Genomic DNA, 23571 nt, shown 5'->3' with positions numbered 1-23571 from the left:
CACTCTCTTCACGTCACGCCCATTGCTTTCAATGTAACATTAAACCTTCATCTATCCATGAACCAGTAAAATTGATTTCCTATAATGGTGATTTTTTTTCTTCTTTAAATAATATAACAAATTGTTCTTTAATTTAGGTATTAAAAGATGCAATCTATATCTGTGTTTAGTAGTACGTACAAATGTAATCTATGCATATTATAATGAAATAGATCTATACTTATGAATAAAGGTATTTTTTTTAATAATGCAGGCTGCTACCAAATGCAATTTAAATGTTATAATAAAGAAACATTCTATAGTGTGTTGTAGTTAGCACTATAAATAAGGCAACAATTACAAACAGTAGGTAAAGAGGATTGTGTTAGAGCAAAGGGTTAATTTCATCCTATGACAGCTGTGTAGATTGTTTCTTACAAGAATAAAGAATCTATTCCCTACTGTGTTTCTTAAAGCGTTTAGATAATATTTTAATAAGGTCAGATTGCAGAGTTGTTATATTGAAATAATAAAAAAAAGGGATATTTTAAGCACTGGGTATATTGTTCTATAATCTGGAATACAGATGAGATTCCTGGTGCCTGATACATGAATAGCAGAGCTGTAAGACTATCTGGCTTGTGCCACAGACAGGTGCAGGGTGTATTGTATAGGCTGCAGGTCACTATATCTGCCTCCCTACTCACACATCCCCAGCTACCTGTGAATGATGGATGGCTGCATGCCTTGGAAATAAAGTGTTTTATCACTTCTAGGTGACCTGCATTACCAAAGGCAATCGTGCTCTTACAATATGAAGGTGCTGGGCTGAACTCGTCTCCTTCTTGCGTTTAAGGACTTAGCTTTTGCTGCATTAAAACGTATCTATCTGCAGCACACACCAAGCTCAAGCAACGCACCACATCTCCAAGGTTTTGCAAGAAGAAGAAAAAAAATCTTTATTTTCAAGGACGTTGGGAGCAAAGCAGATTGTAGGTAGAGTCCTTTCCTAGCTAAATCATAGCATCATTCATAAAAAAAAAAAAGCAGTTGAAATGAAGCAGACATGATATTGATTATATGCATGCAATCGCTGCATACGGTCTGTCAGCGTATAAGCAAAGCAGAGAAAGAAACAGGAGGGGGGTCACATCATTTGCAGAAGAGGTAAAAGAATAGATGTGGAATCACAATGACAAGCGAGCTGGAGTGGCAGCACAGAAGTGAATGCAGAGGATTATCCCCAGCTGTAGCACCATGGACACCTCCTCCTGCAGCTCCTCTGCTGCTGACTGAGGAAGTTTCTCGCCCCTGTTCGAAATTTGAAGCTCCCCAGCCCCACTCCTAGTTCCACGCCTCTTCTCCTCGGTGTTCTGTGATAGGCTGCATCACAGAACAGATCAGAACTCAGCTCCCCTCCCCTCCACCCTCCCTCCCCTCTCTTTCTCTTTACTGACTGCACAGCCAGTAGTTTGCAGCAGCAAAGGCAAGAGGCAACTAGGTGGCTTTGCAAAGAGACACAATACACCAAGAGCTAAAAAGAGAGAACTAAGAAGATAATAAACGCCAATATCTGAATCTAAAGTACAAGCTCTACAGAAGTAAAGGACAATAATCTCATTAAGCCTGGCATCTGTGGATTTGTAACTATTTTTTTTCCCCAATTTACAAAGCAGAAATAAAAAGAAAGGATAGACAATTCAGCATTGCACTGTTATAAACTGTTAGTGGATTAATTATGTTATCCTGGCACAGCCGAAAGTCTTATTGTCTCACCCACTGCATCAGTGACATGATGAGGTAACGGATTTCAAGTGACTGCAACAAGAGGACCAGTTCAACACTTGCTTTGCCAAACAACATTTCACACTTTCCCGGAGATCTAAGCAAAGGTGGACTTTGGATTTTTTTTTTTTTTTTCTCTCTTGGCAAATTCACAATTGCAGTTGTGGGTAGTGTGCGTTGGCTGTATGAATGAATGGTGCTAATTCCTTCACCAACGTTCTCCCTGATGCTGCTGTAAAGACACCCTTGTGTAGTGTGGATGGTCATGGATCAATTTGCTTTAAAAGAGGACTGAGGCTTTCTCAGTAGTGACTGAGATGATACCAGGTTTGCGCTTCATTCCTCTCAAGCTCACAGAAGAATGAGATGACTACACACCATGAGGACGCGTTTAAAGTACTCAGCATCCCCGCAATAACCTCTGCTGATTGCTAAAATATTGTGTATGCAGAGCAGGTTTCCACACAGCCTCCGTTATTTTTTATAAATATATATACATTTCTCTTATTACGTTAATTCTGGCATCAAAGCTCAGTCTACATATTCAAGTACTGATTAACTTTAAAAGGAAGGATCTGAGCTATCATCTCCTGGCATAGTGAGTGTATATATGATTTTGGTTCATTTGTTGTATAGGTTTTCTTTTTTTATTTTCATATCACACACAAGTCACCTCTTGTTCTTATACCCCATCCACTACAGGAAAGGACTATGTGGTTGTGGGTAAGCAAGGAGATGGAATTATTGCACCTTTTGCTATTGCTTGCTGTGTCCTGGACTCGAACTCGAGCCCTGATTAATTTGAAATATACAGTGGACGAGGAGCAGAGAGCTGGGACTGTGATTGCCAATATTGCCAAGGATGCTAAAGACGCTGGTTTTGTGTTGGACCCCAGGCAACCTGCTTTCAGAGTGGTCTCCAACTCAGCTCCACACCTAGTGGACATCAATTCATCAGGCTTGTTGGTTACTAAGCAGAAGATAGATCGGGACATGCTATGTAGACAGAGCTCAAAATGTGTGATCTCATTGGAGGTCATGTCCAACTCTATGGAGATTTGTGTCATTAAAGTGGAGATTAAAGACCTCAATGACAATGCTCCCAGTTTTCCGACAGACCAAATCGACTTGGAAATCTCAGAAACAGCCAGTCCTGGCACTAGGATCCCCCTGGAGAGTGCATATGATCCTGACTCTGGTAATTATGGGGTTCAGACTTATGAAATTACCCCAAATGACCTGTTTGGTTTAGAAATCAAGACTAGGGGAGATGGGTCCAGGTTTGCAGAACTAGTAGTAGAGAAATCTCTGGATAGGGAAACACAGTCTCACTACAGCTATATTATAACAGCCCTGGATGGCGGTGACCCATCAAATTTTGGTACAGTGGAGCTAAACATTAAAGTGATAGATTCCAATGACAACAATCCCGTATTTGAAGAGGCTGCTTACACTGTCAATGTTCCCGAAAACTCCCCTCTTAACACCCTGGTTATTAACCTCAATGCTACAGATCCAGATGAAGGCACAAATGGTGAGATAGTCTACTCTTTTAACAGCTATGTGTCTGACAAAACTAGGGAACTCTTTAAGATTGACCCAAAATCTGGAGTGATAACAGTCAGTGGATCCATAGATTATGAGGAAGGACATGTTTATGAAATTGATGTTCAAGCCAAGGATTTGGGACCTAATTCAATCCCTGCTCATTGCAAAGTGACTGTAAATGTGTTGGATGTCAATGACAATGTGCCTGTGATCAACTTGCTCTCAGTCAACAGCGAGCTTGTGGAAGTCAGTGAGAGTGCTCCTCCTGGGTATGTCATAGCGCTAGTCAGGGTCTCTGATAGGGACTCTGGCATCAATGGCAGGGTTTTGTGCAAGTTATTGGGCAATGTTCCATTTAGACTCCAGGAATATGAGAGCTTCTCAACCATCTTAGTAGATGGGAGGTTAGACAGAGAACAGAGGGATCAGTATAACCTAACCATTCAGGCAAAGGACAGTGGTAACCCTTCCTTACAATCCACTAAATCATTCACTGTAAAAATCACAGATGAGAATGATAACCATCCTCACTTCACTAAAACGTTTTACGAAGTACCAGTGCAAGAGAACAACACTCCTGGGGCCTTCCTGTTGACTGTTAAGGCCAGAGACCCAGATTTAGGAATAAATGGGACCGTGTCTTACCAGCTGGTGTCATCTCAAGTTAGGGACATGCCAGTCTTCACTTATGTTTCAATCAACCCAACAACAGGGGCCATCTATGCACTGAGGTCCTTTAACCACGAGCAGACAAAAACGTTTGAATTTAAAATCTTAGCCAAAGATGGGGGTAACCCATCTCTCCAAAGCAATGTCACTGTCAAAATAAAAGTGCAGGATGAAAATGACAATACTCCTGTAATAATTGCCCCAAATCTAGTCAATGGAACTTCTGAAGTGAACATCCCCAGGAATGCTGGGGTTGGCTACTTAGTCACAATTGTCAAAGCGGAGGACTATGATGAGGAGGAAAATGGAACATTGTCCTATGAGATCTCAGAAGGGGACCGAGGATTTTTTGAAATTGACCAAGTCAACGGTGAGGTTAGGACCACCAGGACATTTGGTGAGAACTCAAAGAAAACGTATGAGCTCGTTGTAGTGGCACGAGATCATGGCAAAACTCCCCTGTCTTCTTCTGCCCTGATTTTAATATACCTGTCCCCTGCTATGGATGCTCAAGAGTCCATAGGATCTGTAAATCTGTCCCTTATTTTTATCATTGCCTTGGGATCTATTGCAGCGATACTGTTTGTCACTATGATATTTGTGGCTGTGAAATGTAAAAGGGACAATAAAGAAATAAGAACCTACAATTGCAGGTAAATAATCTATTGCATTTATTCTTATATCATGTATCCCTTTTTAATTGTCTTTTGTGCTTTGATCTCTTTCATACAAACATACACCATGCATCAGTTTTCATTAAATGGTTAAGTACAGAATGTTCAATCTAACAACTCTGTGGCAACTATTAAATTAAATTTATTTTTTGGTATTTTGTAACATGTTATATTATTTTGGTTACTTTGCCAGCTCAATCAGTTCTTGCACTTAGCATATGTAGGGAGTGTTTGAATAAGCATTTCTTAGCGGTAAATAACACTGATATTTTGTAGTGTAGAATTTACTTAATTAACTCGAGCAGCGTAGCAGTAAATTGTGATATGGAGAACAAATATATATTGGGAAATATAGGAGTATTTTAGCATCTGTTGTTGAAAAATGTCACTCATCTTAGATCAGTGATGTCATATGTGGGAGGGGGAATTATACTGCTTCTATGATCAGTAAATGTAGCCAAAAGTTAGAGACTGCTCCATGAATTTCATGTTAATATTAATTTAACTTTAATACACACACTGCACACTACAAAAATGCTGCTCATGCTCACACAAACTACATAAATGCTACATAAACGCACACGCACACACTACAGAAATCGCACACACTACAGAAATCACACACACACACGCAACACTACACACTACAGAAATCACACACACACACGACACAAATCACACACACATAGAGACACTGCAGCAATCATACACACTACACAAATCACACACACACACACTACAGCAATCATACACACTACACAAATCACACACACTACACAAATCACACACACACTACACAAATCACACACTCACTACACGCTACAGAAATCAAACACACAAACACTACACACTACAGAAATCACACACTACACAAATCACACACACACACACACACTACACAAATCACACACACACACACACTACACAAATCACACACTACACAAATCACACACACACACTACACAAATCACACACACTACAGCAATCATACACACTACACAAATCACACACACTACACAAATCACACACACACTACACAAATCACACACTCACTACACAAATCACACACTCACTACACGCTACAGAAATCAAACACACAAACACTGCACACTACAGAAATCACACACTACACAAATCACACACACACACTACACAAATCACACACCTACACACTACAGCAATCATACACACTACACAAATCACACACTCACTACACGCTACAGAAATCAAACACACAAACACTACACACTACAGAAATCACACACACACACTACAGAAATCATAGACACACAGAGACTACAGAAATGCTACACGGACGCACGCACACACACACACTACAGAAACAGAAATGATATACACACTATACAGAAATGCTACACACACATCATCCAGTGTGTTTTTTTCCAAATCAGTTGGAACACATTGTTGTGAAACTGTTTATATATATCCAAAGTGAAACTATATTTTTCAAAGGTTAATATATTTAAGAGATACAAGTTCGTTTTATGGTCAGTGAACAAAAAGGTTATATACATATTTTTTATGCAGCTGGTTTGTACTTTGAGATAGTAAAGTGAAATTGAAACTGCAGATTGACTCTTTAACTAATTCCGGATTTTATATACTGTTATATGATTTAATTAGTGTAGTTTACATGTACATAAACCTATACATTGTACCTAGTGAGTATGCAATGCTAAAATATAAGAGATTAAATCCTGCAGGTGTCTGCAGTGGAATTGGTTACTTCATTGCATTGTGCAGTACTAGTCAGTTAATAGAGCAGAGATTTTGTTCCAGGCAGATTATGATTTCAACAGTCCATCTCCAATTTCCACCAGAGGGTGTCACTATACGCATTCTTATTGCACATTTTAAAAAAAACAGAGCATTTTAGGCTGGGCACGTTTCAGAGTTGAGATTTGAAAGAACACAGAATTAAATGAAAACATAATGATTTTTACATTTCAATACATGTCTTTGGAGGTGACTGGTTCAGTGGAAGAATGAACCTTTACGACTGTCTTTGTCACCTGTTTACTAAAATCCAGAATATGACAGTCTGACACATTTCATTAAAACTATGCCAATGAATAATAAAAAAAAAAATGTAAAAGACCAAATAATGTATATTTGTAGCATTACTAGGAATTCTTTATCTTCCACTCAACAGTTGACACGTGTTGATGTGCTTATTGCACTAAATAAAAAGGGTGTGCTGTGCATATAGGATAACTATACAATTATTGCTTCCGCTTCACTATCAACATTGTTACAAAAAGTTTAGTCGACAAATGCTAACCACACATGAATATCAATCAGGTACCATAAGAGAGCAGCTGCATAGAAAAAGGTTTAATCCTATTACTGCTACAATACCCCATGTCTTCTCTTATCTCAATCACTGAATCATTCAAGAATTGAGGAATACCAAACTTGCTTATTTATGCACTGTCTTTTAAAATACACAACAGCCAGAGGCATTTTCGAGATTAAAAAGAAAGAAAAAAAAGACATAACTCTTTGAATATTAATCCTCATTTCTTGTTATATTGTAGGAATGCAAATTTATTTCACTAATTCAGAATAACTTTAAATTGAGAAAAGATTACTTTTTATTTTTCATGTGTGTTTTTATATATATATATATATATATATATATATATATATATATATATATATATATATATATATATATATACATACATACATACATACATACATACATACATACATACATACATACATACATACATACATACATACACACACACACACACACACACACACACACACTTTTATATTTGGCACTAAGACCTACTGTCATACTGCAGCTATTTTGTTCAGCCTAGCAATGAAAGTATATGCATTCTTATTGAATGTCCTTATGATTTTTCTACCTCTAGGTGTTTTCAGTGGAATATTAAAAGACAACTTAATTGAATTATTGACCAAATACATACAGAACACTCAATAAACACCCTTGCTTATTAATTGAATCTAGTCAATCACACATTCTGCAGATGTAATATGCTGAAGAATTAAACACCTTTTATCCAGCACTGAGAATATCTCTCTCTCTCTGCCATAATAACCTCAACTGACTGCAGCATTTCCTATTTTGTCTCTGTTAGATTCTCTGTGCTAAATATATGTATACTCTGGTAAACAGGACCAGTAATGGTTATCCCCCCTCCCTTGTATAACTGACGGCCACATGAGATAGACAATATATTCTTTATGCCTTTATACTTAATGCTTTAGAACTCAGGCAAGCCAAGCACACAATTTCAATCTTTATACATTCTTTAAACATCAAAAGATCTGCATGAAAGAAAACCATAGAATAGTGAAATATTCATTAAAATGCAGGTGATAGCCAGGGTAAATTAAAATAGTTTTCATGCTTTAGGAATTTGATCTGTATTTTTCTTTTATTAATCAAGTGCTAGATGTCTTTTTTTTCTGTCTTCTGCATCAAACTCATTTATTTAATTCCATGGTTTGATTTATATACCATGATGAAAATGTCATTGGACTAAAATATAAATCCTTGTCATATTGTCATTTTTATTTTTTGTTGTATATGACATTTCTAGTTGCAGATCTTGGCCCATGTTTATAATGACCATTTAAGTAACCATTTTTAAAAATAAAACGTCAAAACTGATAATAGCCATGTTTCCTTTTTTTTCTTTTACTTTGCAGTAAAGGTTACACATTGACGAGAAGACAGTTATAGATATCTACTTGGCAGAATAGATGAAATACCTAACCATTTGACTGCCACTCTAGAGCATTTTGTTTACCAGCAAACATCTCTAAATCTATAAAGCTTTAAATAATGTATTCTTATTACCAATAACTATGGTAATATCCTTTTTGCCCTCTTGTTATTTGTCAATTATATATGTTATAGATCAGCTGTTGAATGATTCTAAGATGGCTCCTCATCTAGGGTATAATGAACCATTGGGAACAGCCACATCCCTGGTCCCTAAAAAAACTTAAGTGCTGATTGGGTTTATAGCTGCCTGGCAGAGACACAAAAGGTTAAATTGATTTTTACTTTCACATATACCTCTTCTTGAATTTGAAAAAAAACAAAAAACACTTCACAGATAATTAACATGTCACAGAATGTTTGCAATAAAGCTTGTTGATGTTTGATGGATTCATTCAGGCACCATGCAGCATTATGTATCACAATGGTGGGTAACTGATGGCCCAGGGACCACATGCTGCTCTCACAGCTATCCCCAGTAGTCACATCCTTTTCTCCAGAGAGCATGAAAAACATCCAATTTTTATACCCAGAAAAGACACGTCCTCTCTTTTAGCTCTCATACACGTGAACTTCAACATTCTCTTTCTCCCTTTATCTGCCGAATATACAATTTGCACAGGATCCATTGCAAGGGTTAAAAGTACTGTGTTTTAGTACTTAGAGGTAACCTATGGTGGCTATCAGTTGTTTACAAGATCAGAAGCTTTTTAATAATAACAGTAAATATAACATGCAAACACCTTTTTTGTTTGCTCACCTTTTTCTATTTATATAGAACATTTTTACAATGATTATGTTTACTGTTAACAAGTATTTAGTCATGCAGATATATAGGTATATAAATCTTCTAAAATAAGAGGTCATTACTGACATGAACTATTGAGCATGTAACAAAAAAAAGCTAAAACTTGCTGGTAACTGATTGTGAAATGTTTCATTTCTGTCCACTGTTATTTCTAACACTGAGTGATCTCTCTCTTTCTGTATCCGTGTATAGCACAGGGCATCCATTAGTAAATGCACTGGAAAATGCGCCAGTATATGTATATGTACTGCATGTGTGTGTGTATATATATATATATATATATATATATATATATATATATATATATATATATATATATATATATATATATATATATATATACTGTATGTATGTGTGTATATATATACTGTATGTATGTGTGTGTATATATATATATAATAATGTCAATGTTTCTGAATGAATAGAAGAACTACATATTCATGCTATTTACACTATTGTGTAAATACATCTTCAGTGAAAGGGATTTTAAGATTCCTCTAAAACAGCCTGAAATGTAAAATAAATAAATTAATCAAAATGGCTGTATCTGATTATTGCAGCTATACATAAACATGTTTAAATCCTGGCATGGTTGCATCTCTTGAGAAACAGAATTGAATGACTTTGCTTTATAGAAAATGTTTTGCTTTATTTTTTTGTAATAGTTGTATTAGATAAAAAAGGAGAATAACAATATAAGGGAAGTATAGCATATATAGGCACCTGTTACACTTTGCATTGTATATTAGCTTCTGATAGGTGGTTGTAGTCGATGTCACTAGTAATTAACTGATGACATTTTCTTAACAGATATGTCCAACTAAAGAACAATTGCTTTTTGAGACTTACCAGCTCATAACATTAGATAATGTTGATTCACTTAAAGGGACATTAAACACTAAGTAAATGCTAGAGACAATGAGCCATTTAAAGCAAGGGTTAGTCTGCTACTAATATGCTGATGCATTTTTAATAATGTTATATTAGATGTTTAGTTATTGAAAAGAATAAAGGTAAAGCTTTAATCAGTGGACACTGTTATGGTGTAACCTAGTTTTCCTTCCTTATTATAGCCAATTAGGTATAGTTATAAATGGGTCTCTAGAGCTTGCAACCAATGACTGTGTGGAATATAGCAGTGTTAGTTCTGGAGTCTGTACGTCCATATTTAACAGGAATTAGAACCCCACAATCTTAGAATTAAAGTGGAGCAAAATAAATTGCATATAATAAAACATTTTTTTTATTGCAACAAAGTGTTTAATGTCCATTTATATGCATGAAATATCTTCCTGAATATGGGAGCATTCATCTAATAACTGTTTGCCCATCATCCAGTTTTGTTCTATGTTTTATGCATTAAGCATTAATGTTTAAGTCGCAGATGATTAAGGTCCTAAAATATATGCATGTTTGGCATTATATTAATGTTTTCTTACAGAATAGCTGAATACTCCTATGGACACCAAAAGAAGTCCAACAAGAAGAAAAAAATCAGCAAGAATGATATTCGTCTGGTTCCCCGGGATGTGGAAGAAACCGATAAAATGAATGTGGTGAGCTGCTCCTCCCTTACTTCATCCCTAAACTACTTTGACTACCATCAGCAGACGCTTCCCCTTGGTTGCAGACGCTCAGACAGCACTTTTCTAAATGTGGACAACCAGAACACAAGAAACGCAGGGTCCAACCATGTCTATCATCACACGTTCACGAACCAGAGCCCTCCTCAGCCTGATCTTATCATTAATGGGATGCCACTGCCAGAGGTGAGTACATATGTGAGAATCATTTTACACAGGGTAAATTAATTGTGTTTTATTGGTATATTATGTACAATAAGGCAGTAGATTTGTACTGAGTTATTAGATCTGTGTGCCTTAGCAGTCTTTCAATCAACTGTGTGTTCCCATGAGCAGTTGTGTTCTTTCTTGTGTCTTTAAAGAGACTGTTGTCAGATACCACGCTCAAGCATAGCATGGTAATGAAAATCTAGCTAGTTATATCAACCCATTTCGATCTCTCTATTCTTCTCTCTTCTTCTGTCTTCTCTCTTCGCCCTTCTCTCTCTATTTTCTCTCCTCTCCCCTCCTCTCCATATATATATATATCATATTAAGTAACTTTTCCAAGCACATAAACTTGAAACGTGTAATTTCTAGTATTAAGAATATGGTGCCTATACTTTAAAAAGTACTACAATGGCCTAATATAAGTGTGAAAAAGATGTGTGTGCATTTTCTGTAGTCTACACTTTTTGTGTAAAAACATATCCATGTAGTTATTGATACTTACATGCTAAATTGGTTCATTCTCTTTATATTTTTAAACGTACGACTGTCCCAAAAGTATTAAAAACATGATTTTGTAATTACCTGCTCTGTTTGGCCTTATATGCTGATTTGTATTACAGATGTATTTTTATTATTATTTAGAACTTTTGAATGCTTTCCCTTATTAAATGAAAATGCAAACACACTTATAGTAATGTAGTCACAATACATGTTTGTCGACAGAACTGTATCCATAGGGGAGACCCAAATATAACAATATTAGTGGTCCGGGGAAATATGAACAGCAAAATTGTTACACACGTGCTAAGGATCCATTTTAAAAATTGGGCTCAATGGACGAGTTGACCCATAGTGCCCCCTCCAGATACCAGTGCCACAATATCTATTTTCTGTTGCCTTTAAAGTAGCTTTAATCTACATAATTATCTATCTATCTATCTCTCTACACTGTGTGTGTGTATATGTATGTGTGTGTATATATGTATGTATGTGTATGTATGTATATATATATATATATATATATATATATATATATATATATATATATATATATATATATATATATATATATATAATACAGGGATCAAAATGTCAGGTTGTTAGCTGCTAGCTAGGCCAAAATGTTACTCGCCACTTCTGATCTTACCCACTACCTGCCCACACCACACCCACTACTCCACCCCCTCTTTGCATATGTTTAGCCATTGTGAAAAAATGTTATACCTTAACAAATTAAACAACAGCTGGATAGAAATAGGAAGTTGTTGAATTGAGAGAGTGTAGAAAGAGAGTGCTGATAATCATGGAAGGTCATAGCCAACCCGGAGATTTTCTTTTAATAATTATAATCTCTCCCTTCTCTCTCTCTCTTAACTATCTTTCGCCCTTCAATCCTCTCTTTAATCTCTCTTTTTACCATCTCCCTTATCTTTCAGGCCATATTGTTCTCTTTACACTCTTCCTTTGCCCTCTCTCATATCCTTTAACTCATTTGTTTTCTTTTCACCACTCTCTCTTAAAGGGACAGTATACACTCATTTTCATATAACTGCATGTAATAGACACTACTATAAAGAATAATATGCACAGATACTGATATAAAAATCCAGTATATTACTGTTTAAAAACTTACTTAGAAGCTGTCAGTTTGGCTCTGTTGAAAAGGCAGCTGCAAAGCCCACTGCAAGTGACAAATAAGACCTCCCCCCTCCCCCTTCTTTTGCATATGAAAAGACCCTTTACACAAACAGGAGCAAGCTGGAGTAGGTAGTCGAGCGTATTCACATAAAACTTTGGGGCTTGGTTAGGAGTCTGAAAATCAGAGCAATGTTATTTAAAAATAAGCAAAACTATACATTAATTTTTAAAAAAAAACTGTATGGGCTATATAAATAGATTATCTACAAAACATTTATGCAAAGAAAAAATGAGTGTATAATGTCCCTTTAAAGCTATTTTCTTCTCCACTTTTACATTTCATCTCCAATCTCTCTCTGCCCCCCATTTACCTTCTCAGAAATAAAAGTCTAAGCAATAATGATGGTCCTACAGCCCCAGAGGAATAGCACATTCTTGTCCTTTCTAGGATATATAATATCCCTTCAGATAATATGTTTAGCACATAGCCCAAAATGTGTGTTTGTTGTCAATGCTGCAATAGGAGTGTGCATTTTTTCACTCACTAAGTTTTACTCGCCACAATTATATTTCCACTTGCCAATGGCTAGTAAAGAGTGGACATTTTGTGCCCTTTATGTATGTATGTATGTATGTATGTATGTATGTATGTATGTATGTATATATATATATATATATATATATATATATATATATATATATATATATATATATATAAACACAGCGGTTTTTCATCCTCTTGAGTTAAGGATTATTTTGTTCACCTGTTTACTGCGGAGTGCTTTGATTGTTGTACTTGTGTGTGTGTGTGTGTGTATATATATATATATATATATATATATATATATATATATATATATATATATATTTATTTATTTATTTTTCTGCATTGCAATAGTTTAAACAAATACATATTTGATAATATCATCTTTCAGAGGTTTAATAGAAACTAATGACTACTACTACTATTCCTTTAAATGCAAAAAAGCTCTAGTAAACTCTTGCACCCCCTCAATAATATTGTCACTGTTCAGGTCATAAACATCTCAGTTTTGCCTTGTGAATTATTGTTTGTTTTCACTGTATGAGTGCACCTATTATATAAAATAGCAGGTTAGGTGGGCTGCATTTTATTTCTCATATGGGGTGCATTTCTTGAATGGTATTGAATATCTTGAGATAAATAATGCAATAGATTTTTTTTGGTTTACATCTGATACTCAATGAACCCCAGAAGTTAATAAATAAAATCCACAAGATCACAAGATAGCATTTTATTCATTTTAGATTAAAATAATCTAAGAAAATATAAATTTGTAAAATATGTACAAAAAAGTCTACGATAAGATGTGAATTACATTTTTGACAGTGAACTAGTTTTCATATTGTGCTAATATGTTGCTTATATACAAATAGATATTGATGCAGACTGAAAATTATATTTATGTTTATGTGTGTGTGTAATATATATATATATATTGATAGGATATTTCTATATAAGTTTTAACTGTGCAGAAATGTGCATGTATTTGAGAAATGCTGCAACAATGGCATTAATTATCCAATACACAAAAGTATTTGTCCTTTTGCCTATAATGTTTTGAAGATTTTAATTAAAAAAAATTTAAAGTGAAAAAAAATCATATATTAAATAAACAACATACGATTTGTATGCTTATTGTTTCTTTAAATAGACACAACAATTTACTATTCAAAAAAGCACATTATTTTGATTGTTTTACATTGTCAAAAAGTGGATACATCAGATATATAAATAATCTGATGTTATTAAATCTCTTATGTACAACACAGTGTCATGGAAGAAGAAAAATTATAGTGCAGTATTGCAAAAGTTTAATATAGTACACACAAAAATAAATAAAAATCAAACATAATAAATGAAGAGGTTGCATCCATTTTAGAATTAATGTGCACAATTAGTCAATGCTAGATTCCTACAAGGAAACGTATATTTCTGCAACTAAATCTTTGGCAGTGAACTAGGAGCGTTATGTGGGCGGTTGGAGCCCAGTACCACATTTCAGACATATCTGAGTCTTTGTTGTGTTATAAAGTTTCACAGCACATTGCAAAACCGCTAAAAGAGAAATGCAGAATAAAGCATAGCAAAGGAAAGCAGAACTGTCAGCCAATATTCATTTCTTTATACTCATCTATTGCATAGATTGTTTTTTTTTTCTTCTCTCTGCATTTTAGTGCCACAGTAAAATTGGGAGTTGCTTCATTGAATTTAATGTCCTTGAACATAAGATAAAAATGTTTTAAAATGACCCTGTGATTATAGTTATTATAGGGCTAAAAAGAATATTGTGTACTTAAAGGGACACTGAACCCAAATTTTTTCTTTTGTGATTCAGATAGAGCATGCAATTTTAAGCAGCTTTCTAATTTACTCCTATTATCAATTTTTCTTTGTTCTCTTGCTATCTGTATTTGAAAAAGAAAGTCCAGAACCTTGGACAGCACTTGTTTATTGGTGGATGAATTTATCCACCAATCAGAACAACCCAGGTTGTTCACCAAAATGGGCCGGCATTTAAACTTACATTCTTGCTTTTCAAATAAAGATACCAAGAGAATGAAGAACATTTGCTAATAAGAGCAAATTAAAAAGTTGCTTAAAATTGCATGCTCTATCTGGATCGCAAAAGAAAAAATTTGGGTTCAGTGTCCCATTAAAGTGAGACAAACATAAAAATAAAAGGGACATTCCGGTCAATAATTTAAATGCACATAGATGAATTCCATCTTTGAATAGAAACATATTTACAATATAAATGTATCGGCAAAAATGATTCTAGTAAAAGTTATCACTGTTTTAGTGTTAATATTTTTCTCTGCACGTGCATGTGAAGCTTAGCTAGATATTCTCAGTGCACCAGCATTTTAAATACTTCAGCCACTTAGAGCACCAGTGGGGCTTGTATCATGTCAGCAATTAACAAAGCACCTTAGGCTCTCTGAGCAAGTGCTGTGTTTAAAATGCTGGTGCACAGTGCATACTTAAATACACTTTTGAAACAGCATTTTGCTAATACATGTATATTACAAAAATGCTTTTATTCAAAACTGAAATGCATCCATGTGGATTCTATTTTTGGCTGGAATGTCCATTTAAACTTTCATGGATCAGATACGGCATGCAATTTTTAGACTCTTAAATCAATTCCTGTTATCAAATATACTTTATCTTGTTATCCTTTGTTGAAAAGCATACCTAGGTAGGCTTAGGAGCAGAAATGCACTACTTTGAGCTAACTGCTGGTTGGTGGCAGCAAATATAGGGCTAGATTACAAGTGGTGCGCTAATTTATCACGTACTCGTAAACGGGGAAATGTGTACTATCCTAATCTAGTTGTGTAGCTACTCAAAATCATTAGACAGAGCAGAATGTGTATCATCACTATTGCGTACTACTGAGTAACCTTTGGGGAGGGCCCAAACCTATTTGCACCAGGGCCCTATGTTAAGTAGCCCTGCTACTCTGTATCATGCACATACAAGATCAACAAAAATATATATTACATTAACTTCTGCATCAAAAATAGTCTATAGATGTAGTTAAGCTTTAAACTAAAACTAGCAGCAGATCTGTGTTGCATATCCAGGTATTCATTTCTTACTGGTTGTGATTGAATGACAAATCCCAAAGTTAATTTATTCAGCAAAAATAAAGAATAACAAACTGAAATACCGGTACATGCAGCAATATCTTCATTTCAATTGAACAAAAACATAATTTAATTCATTGTCAAGAAAAACCTTTTTATTATTTAAATCATTAAACTGTTTGTTTTTCTTCTTTTTTAATTTTTCCTTTAAGTTGTAATCAATTCAAGATTTTAGTTATAGCTTCATACATTTAGCTCAATATAACTGAAGAGATAGCATACTGTACATATAGGTTATTAGCTATCATTAAAATAGATTGCTTAAAGGGACATTATACACTCATTTTTTCTTTGGATAAATGTTTTGTAGATGATCTATTTATATAGTCCATAAAGTTTGTTTGTTTTTTAAATTTTTTTTATAGTTTTGCTTATTTTTAAATAACATTGCTCTGATTTTCAGACTCCTAACCAAGCCCCAAAGTTTTATGTGAATACCGTCAGCTACCTTCTCCAGCTTGCTCCTGTTTGTGTAAAGGGTCTTTTCATATGCAAAAGAAGGGGGAGGGGGGAGTGTCTTATTTCCCACTTGCAGTGGGCTTTCCAGCTACTTTTTCAGCAGAGCTAAACTAAGAGGTTCTAAGTAAGTTTTTAAACATTTTTATACTGGATTTTTATATCAGTATCTGTGCATCTTATTCTTTATAGTAGTGTCTATTACATGCAGTTATATGAAAATGAGTGTATACTGTCCCTTTAAAGGGACACTGACCCCAATTTTTTTTCTTTCATGATTCAGATAGAGCATACAATTTTAAGCCAGCACATTTTTGGTTCAGAACCATGGACAGACTTATTTATTGGTGCTGTCCAATCAGCAAGGACAACCCAGTTTGTTCACCAAAAATGGGCCGGCATCTAAACTTACATTCTTGCTTTTCAAATAAACATACCAAGAGAATGAAGAAAATTTGATAATAGGAGTAAATTAGAACGTTACTTTAAATTGCATGCTCTATCTGAATCACGAAAAAAAAAATGGGTTCATTGTCCCTTTAAATACATTTTTTGCATTTGAGTAAAAATTGTACTTTGTTTCTACACTCCCTAGAGAGGTGAAAAAGCAAAACCTTCGACCTAGGTTTTTCATAATGCAGCAAAGTCCCTATACCAGCTTTTTTATTTGCAGGTTACAGATTTTGCTTTTTTATCTCTCTATGGAATATGAAACAAATAACAATTTTTATATAAAAGTTTAATGTCATTTTAAATACTAAGTCATTTTGCATTTGTATGTAGCTACAAATATTATTTTTACTTAGCTGTCTTAGAATAAAACTGTATTCAGTCTATAAACTCAAGACTGCTAAATGCCTTACATATACATTACTTGGTACTTTTACTTGAAATCTTTTTTTTTTCTTCTTTCTTTCAATACATTGTTATGGTCCAACTGTTAAACAGGTGTGTTTGTGAAATTATTTTAGGATGTTGAAAGGAAATTTTGGCATAACAGAACTGTTAATCAAGGTACATTTTGAAATTAAGACATATTTGTGTTATTATGGAGCCGTTCAATGATAAAGCTGGTAGCATTTGTTCCTCTGATCTGCATCCTTCAGTGGTACCTACTTCAATGACCTCCTGTACATGAAGATAATAATCTAATACCATAGGGCCACAGTCTGTTTTCAGCAGATCAGAAAGGGTCATAGATGGTCCATGCACTGGAATGGGTATCAACGAGGTGTGACAGTGATAGACAGGCGCCACTGTTTTGCCTACACCAGACTACCATAATCTCAACATTAAAATGTTGCCATTGCAAAATGTGCCAACAGGTATAGTGCCTGTATACTATTTTGAGCTTTAAAATATATATATATTTTTTAACTTTAAACTCAGATTGTGTACTACGGTTGTCTTGCCAGGAGTCTATAACTAGCAATGAACTATCTCCAATATATGTACATCATTTTTTGCACTAAAAACATTGATAAAAAAAAAGACAGAGCCCTATTCTATAGTTACTAGACGGTGCAAACCTAGGACACTATGCTATTCTTACAAGAAAGTACATTAACCCCTTAAGGACCAGCGACGTACCCTGTATGTCGCTGGCCTTTTTTTGGGACATGATTGTTTTATAGTGCGGTCTTGCCACCAGCGTTGAGACTGCTCTATTCCACAAAGCCTTCTGGAGAGAGGGCATTAATAGCGTTTTCTTGCTAGACTTGTGCTATTATGTCCTGAAAAAACCCTTAACGACCAGTGACATACAGGGTACATTGTGGTCATTAAGGGGTTAATAGTCATTAAACTGGAGATTTCATTTCCCATAATATATTTAATTATGCATTGCTATACATAGCCATCATTTATTCTGTGTCCCTGTAATTTAACTCATTATAACATTGGAATGCTTAAAGCACTTTGAGATAGTTATATAAAATAATAGTTATGCATAGTAAAACAACCTATATACGTGTATTATTCTTTTTGGCCCTTTTTCCTGTAATTTAAGTATGAATATTTAGAGTTTTTTCTAATTATGACAAATGGAAGGACATGTGGTAGGCTTTGCAAGCCTAACTCTAGCACAGATTTGTCATTAATTGGCTTCAGTAGAGATTATCAGATAATGAACTGCAAAACCATGGGTATTTTGCCAACAAAATGACAGCGACCGTGTCTACTCTAGTGACAAGTAAGGATTGGCTCTGGAAAATAAGGCGAGTGGTGTTTGGCTATTGAAAAGCAACAAGGTGTTAATGCATTTCAAAGTTTTATCACACTCATATGTAAATGTATTGCAAGACTACAGAAAAATTAGTGTATATGGTGGAACTACCATTTGTGCATCAGGGGCGGCGGCATCAGGGCTCAATAGCAGTCAGTCTATACATAGGCGTGTGCAGAAAGTGTTCAATCCTAATGCATGGACGCTTTTTATTAGATCTATCTATCTATCTATTCAAAATCAATATACAGTGCAGCATGTATATTATTACTATTGCTTACTGCTGAATTGCACTCATGGGGCCCACAAAAAATTTGCACCATGGCCCTGTGTTGAGTAGGTCCGTTACTGAGTGTAGTAACAAGGTTATTACTGCCACTTAACCCTGTTACAATCGACTTACTAACTGCTTGATCAGTACAGGAGCTCATTTTATATTGGTATCTAACAGGCCACACTAGAGGATATAAGATAAACAATACCTTTAATTGCTGCCCTTTCCCACGTTTGATGTTTCTATATATTGTGTGATCTGTTACTTAATATTTATATAAGAACTTAGGATATTTTAGCTGATATTTCTATTTAAAGGGCCAAAATACTAAAAAAAATGACATGCTCTAATCTGTTAGAGCATGAAAATTTACGACCATCGACCCTACACTACTGTGTGTTTAACCCCTGCAAAGTGGTTAAATACACAGTAGAATCCAATCAGCAGTGCTAGTTGCACATCTGAGTAATGTGACTACCGCAGCTTATTGGATCAGCAGCTGGTTCCGCTCAGGACCAGCAGTGCACCGCGAATCCCGAGCGCCACTTCTATTATGCGTTTAACCCCTTTCCGCGGGTTAAACAAACAGTAGAGCAGGGTCGATGTTCATAAAATTAAATGCTCTAACTTATTAGAGAATATAATTATTTGACTATTATGGCTTTTATAATGTTTTGTGGAGACAACAATTTAATCTTTATTTTTGCTCTTTATCTGTTTTCTTAATATATTTGACTAAATATGTGGTTGAACATAAACATACACATATATGTGTTTAATAATTAGGCTTCCAGCGAACCTGTAACTTATTTTGTTTTATTGTTTATACACAGCGGTTGATTAAATATAATATAGTTATATATTTAACTAATTAGCTATTTTTTCTGAGGCCAATGCAAATAGCAGAAATGTTTGTTTTCTTATTTGACCAAATTAACCACATTGGGACTTATTTTGAAGCCTGGGTCTCGTTATTAGCTTATTATGGAAAAACTCCCAAACTGGAGAGAAAAAGAAAACAAATCAATCTTATGCCTGTAAATGGGCTGTCAAGTTGTATTCCCTCCTGTCAAACAATAAAAACAAATGTTGTCTTTTTTTGTAAATTGTAGTTTATATTATTAAATTAAGACCATATATAGCATGGAGCCCTTATTAAAATACATCCTTTTTATTTATGAATAGTGTTAAGCTGTATGTATGTATGGGGGTTTATTTCTACCCTACCAACACGGTAAACCTATTCTTAGTTCTTAAATAGGAAGTGATGGAATAATCAAAATATGTAAAGCAAACAGAATTAAAGGGATACTGAACCCAATTTTTTTCTTTCATGATTTAGATAGAACATGCAATTTTAAGCAACTTTCTAATTTACTTCTAGTATCAATTTTTCTTCATCCTCTTGCTATCTTTATTTGAAAAAGAAGGCATCTAAGCTAAGGAGCCAGCAAATGTTTGGTTCAGAACCATGGACAGCGCTTGTTTATTGGTGCTGTCCAATCAGCAAGGACAACCCAGTTTGTTCACCAAAAATGGGCCGGCATCTAAACTTACATTCTTGCTTTTCAAATAAACATACCAAGAGAATGAAGAAAATTTGATAATAGGAGTAAATTAGAAAGTTGCTTAAAATTGCATGCTCGATCTGAATCACGAAAGAAAAAATTTGGGTTCAGTGTCCCTTTAACATACAAATTGAAAGGTGTAGATATTAAAAGTAAAATTTGCTCTTTCCTGATTTTTAGCTTCAGTATATTTTAACAAACTGAAATGCATCCTCATTGAAAAGATATCAAGCGGCCAAATAGATGATACATGAACATTTAAATATATATATATATATATATATATATATATATATATATATATATATATATATATATATATATATATATATATACTGTATGTAAATGTAAGATTTCAAGTCATAAGCTATTACTCCTCCCTATCTTTGCATATGTTTAGCCATTGTGGAATACCTTATTGTGCAGTAATTATTTATCTTGTTTTACTTTTAAACCATAACAAATTAGGTCCTTTTAATATAGTTATTCAACTATTTGGCACAGTATATAGGTAGCATTTATCTCCTTCTCAGATGATGACATTTTTGTAAACCAGGGCAGGTTCAATCTAAGGCAGCAAGGACATGAAACAAATCTGTTTTTGTTTTTGTTTTGTTTTTTATCCTGCATGGGTAGCAACCGGGGGAACTAACCATTGTTGTCACTTAACTTGATAAAAGGGACAATTGTTTTAAATAGCTGATTTTACCTGTGGAACCTTTACTGATCTTGTTAATACTGCAGTGTAATCAAGAGGTAGTGGCAATGGGGGTAGAAGAAAAAGTTTCCCTACATTTACTTTGAATCCAGAAAACGAATCTGCTGCTTGCCTGAGTATTTTATCCCTTTAAGGGAGTTATCTGCTAAAAATGTACTGTTCTATGGGCACAATTAATTTTATTTCCCCACAATATTCCTTTAAATCAGTGGTCTCAAAGTACCGACTCCAGGGTCATATGTGGCCCTCAAGATAATTGAATATGGCCCTTCATTGTTTAATAGGTAAACTATTTAATTTGGGCTGTCAGTTTTTTTTTTTTTTTTTGTTTTTTTTTAGGGTTTTAAGAGGTATAACTGATTGATGTTCTATTTAGGCAGATAGAATATATAGACAAGTGTACAGTGTAGACTCCCACCATGCACTACTTGGATAAATGTCACTTTTTATGCTGTTATGCAGTTCCAGAATGATCACTTCACTTGGCACTTGCAAGATAAATATAGATAAGCCTGAATGTCTATTGTGGGCTACAACTCCCACCATCAACTGCTATCTCACTTCCGGTTCTTAGTACATCCAGTTCTGGAGCAGTTACCCAGTTCAAGCGGCCCTCATGGGAGAAGGACATTTGGCCAGTGGCCCCGAGATACATTGAGCTTGGAATCCCTGTTTTTATTGAATGTTTTAAGAACACTCCCATGCTTTGCAACCTCACTAGGATATTCACAGTTAAATTTCTATTTGCAAGTGGGTCAGTGGAATATATATATATATATATATATATATATATACAGTGACACACTTTAGAACCACAAAAAAAATATTTTTTTCTATTTAAGTAAATATCAGCTTTACATAAAGAAATAAGGAAAAAACTGATATATATACTGTATATATAAGAGAAAAAATGTCTCTAATGTCAACTTAAATCCATAAAGGGACATTGTTTTTTTGTAACAAATGTGCTTCTTTGAGAGTTGCCACCTTTTTTGGAAAATAATACTGGCCATCCTCAATAATATAAATTTGCATAAATAATTGTACAGCATAGATTAGAAACTGAAGCTTCCAGGACTAATTTTAAATGATCACTGGTTTATAATTTCACTCTAACACACTTAGAAGAAGTTCATGATAGCACCTTCATTTCTATATCTAATTTGTATCTTCAACTGTGCCCTGAACGTGCTGACAGTGCCGAAACATTCACTACATTCCCTAATACTAAGATGACATCTACTACAGCTTCTTGATGATCAACATGTTTTTTTTATATATATATATATATATATATATATATATATATATATGTGTGTGTGTGTGTGCATGTGTATACATATATATGTATATTATGTTTACAAAAGAGGCAATTAATGCGAAGAGTGCTATAAATGAGCTTGCTTTTCCATATAACACTTCTATATTGCAGCATACTGCCTCTAGATAATTATTCTTTTTGGTCATGAGTCTGGATATGAGTAGGTTCTGGGATCTGAACATCTGTAAATTAAGCATTGTTAGTCATTAATCAGTAGCCTGGAAAATCTACTGTTTTGTGGGCTGCATATTACAATCAAATACTGTTTAAAGGGACAGTCTAGTCTAAATTAAACTTTCATGATTCAGATAGGGCATGCTAATTTTAAACAACTTTCCAATTTACTTTTGTCATCAAATTTGTTTTGTTCTCTTTGTATTCTTTGTTGAAAGCTAAACCTATGTAGGCTCATATGCTGATTTCTAAACCCTTGTAAGCTTATCTCAGTGCATTTTGACAGTTTTTAGACAGCATTAATTCATGTGTGCCATATAAATAACGTTGTGCTTACTCCAGTGGAGTAACCTAGTAGTCAGCACTGACTGGCTAAAGTTTAACTTAGTGAAAAGATCTAAGATAAGGGGGCAGTCTGCAGAGGCTTAAATACAAGGTATTAACAGAGGTAAAACATATATTAAT

The 23571-nt window shown here is 34.6% G+C and overlaps 1 protein-coding gene across 3 annotated transcripts in view; it reads left to right on the top strand.

The window, feature by feature from the left end:
* Nucleotides 1-1537: 1537 nt before the first annotated feature.
* The window catches only part of PCDH19 (protocadherin 19), a 184267-nt gene continuing 162233 nt past the window's right edge, over nucleotides 1538-23571 (top strand). For 2 of the 3 annotated variants that reach the window (XM_053699397.1, XM_053699396.1), the window contains exons 1-2: nucleotides 1538-4634; nucleotides 10689-11016. In XM_053699397.1, the coding sequence (XP_053555372.1) occupies nucleotides 2476-4634; nucleotides 10689-11016 (2487 nt within the window). In that variant the 5' untranslated portion in view covers nucleotides 1538-2475. The remainder of the gene's footprint in view (nucleotides 4635-10688; nucleotides 11017-23571) is intronic. The other variant, XM_053699398.1, reaches the window with a different exon arrangement.

The sequence above is a fragment of the Bombina bombina genome, chromosome 1 (genome assembly GCF_027579735.1).
Source record: "Bombina bombina isolate aBomBom1 chromosome 1, aBomBom1.pri, whole genome shotgun sequence".
Taxonomy (NCBI): domain Eukaryota; kingdom Metazoa; phylum Chordata; class Amphibia; order Anura; family Bombinatoridae; genus Bombina; species Bombina bombina.
Note: the sequence above shows the minus strand (reverse complement) of the source record. Positions and strands in the feature narration are given on the sequence as shown.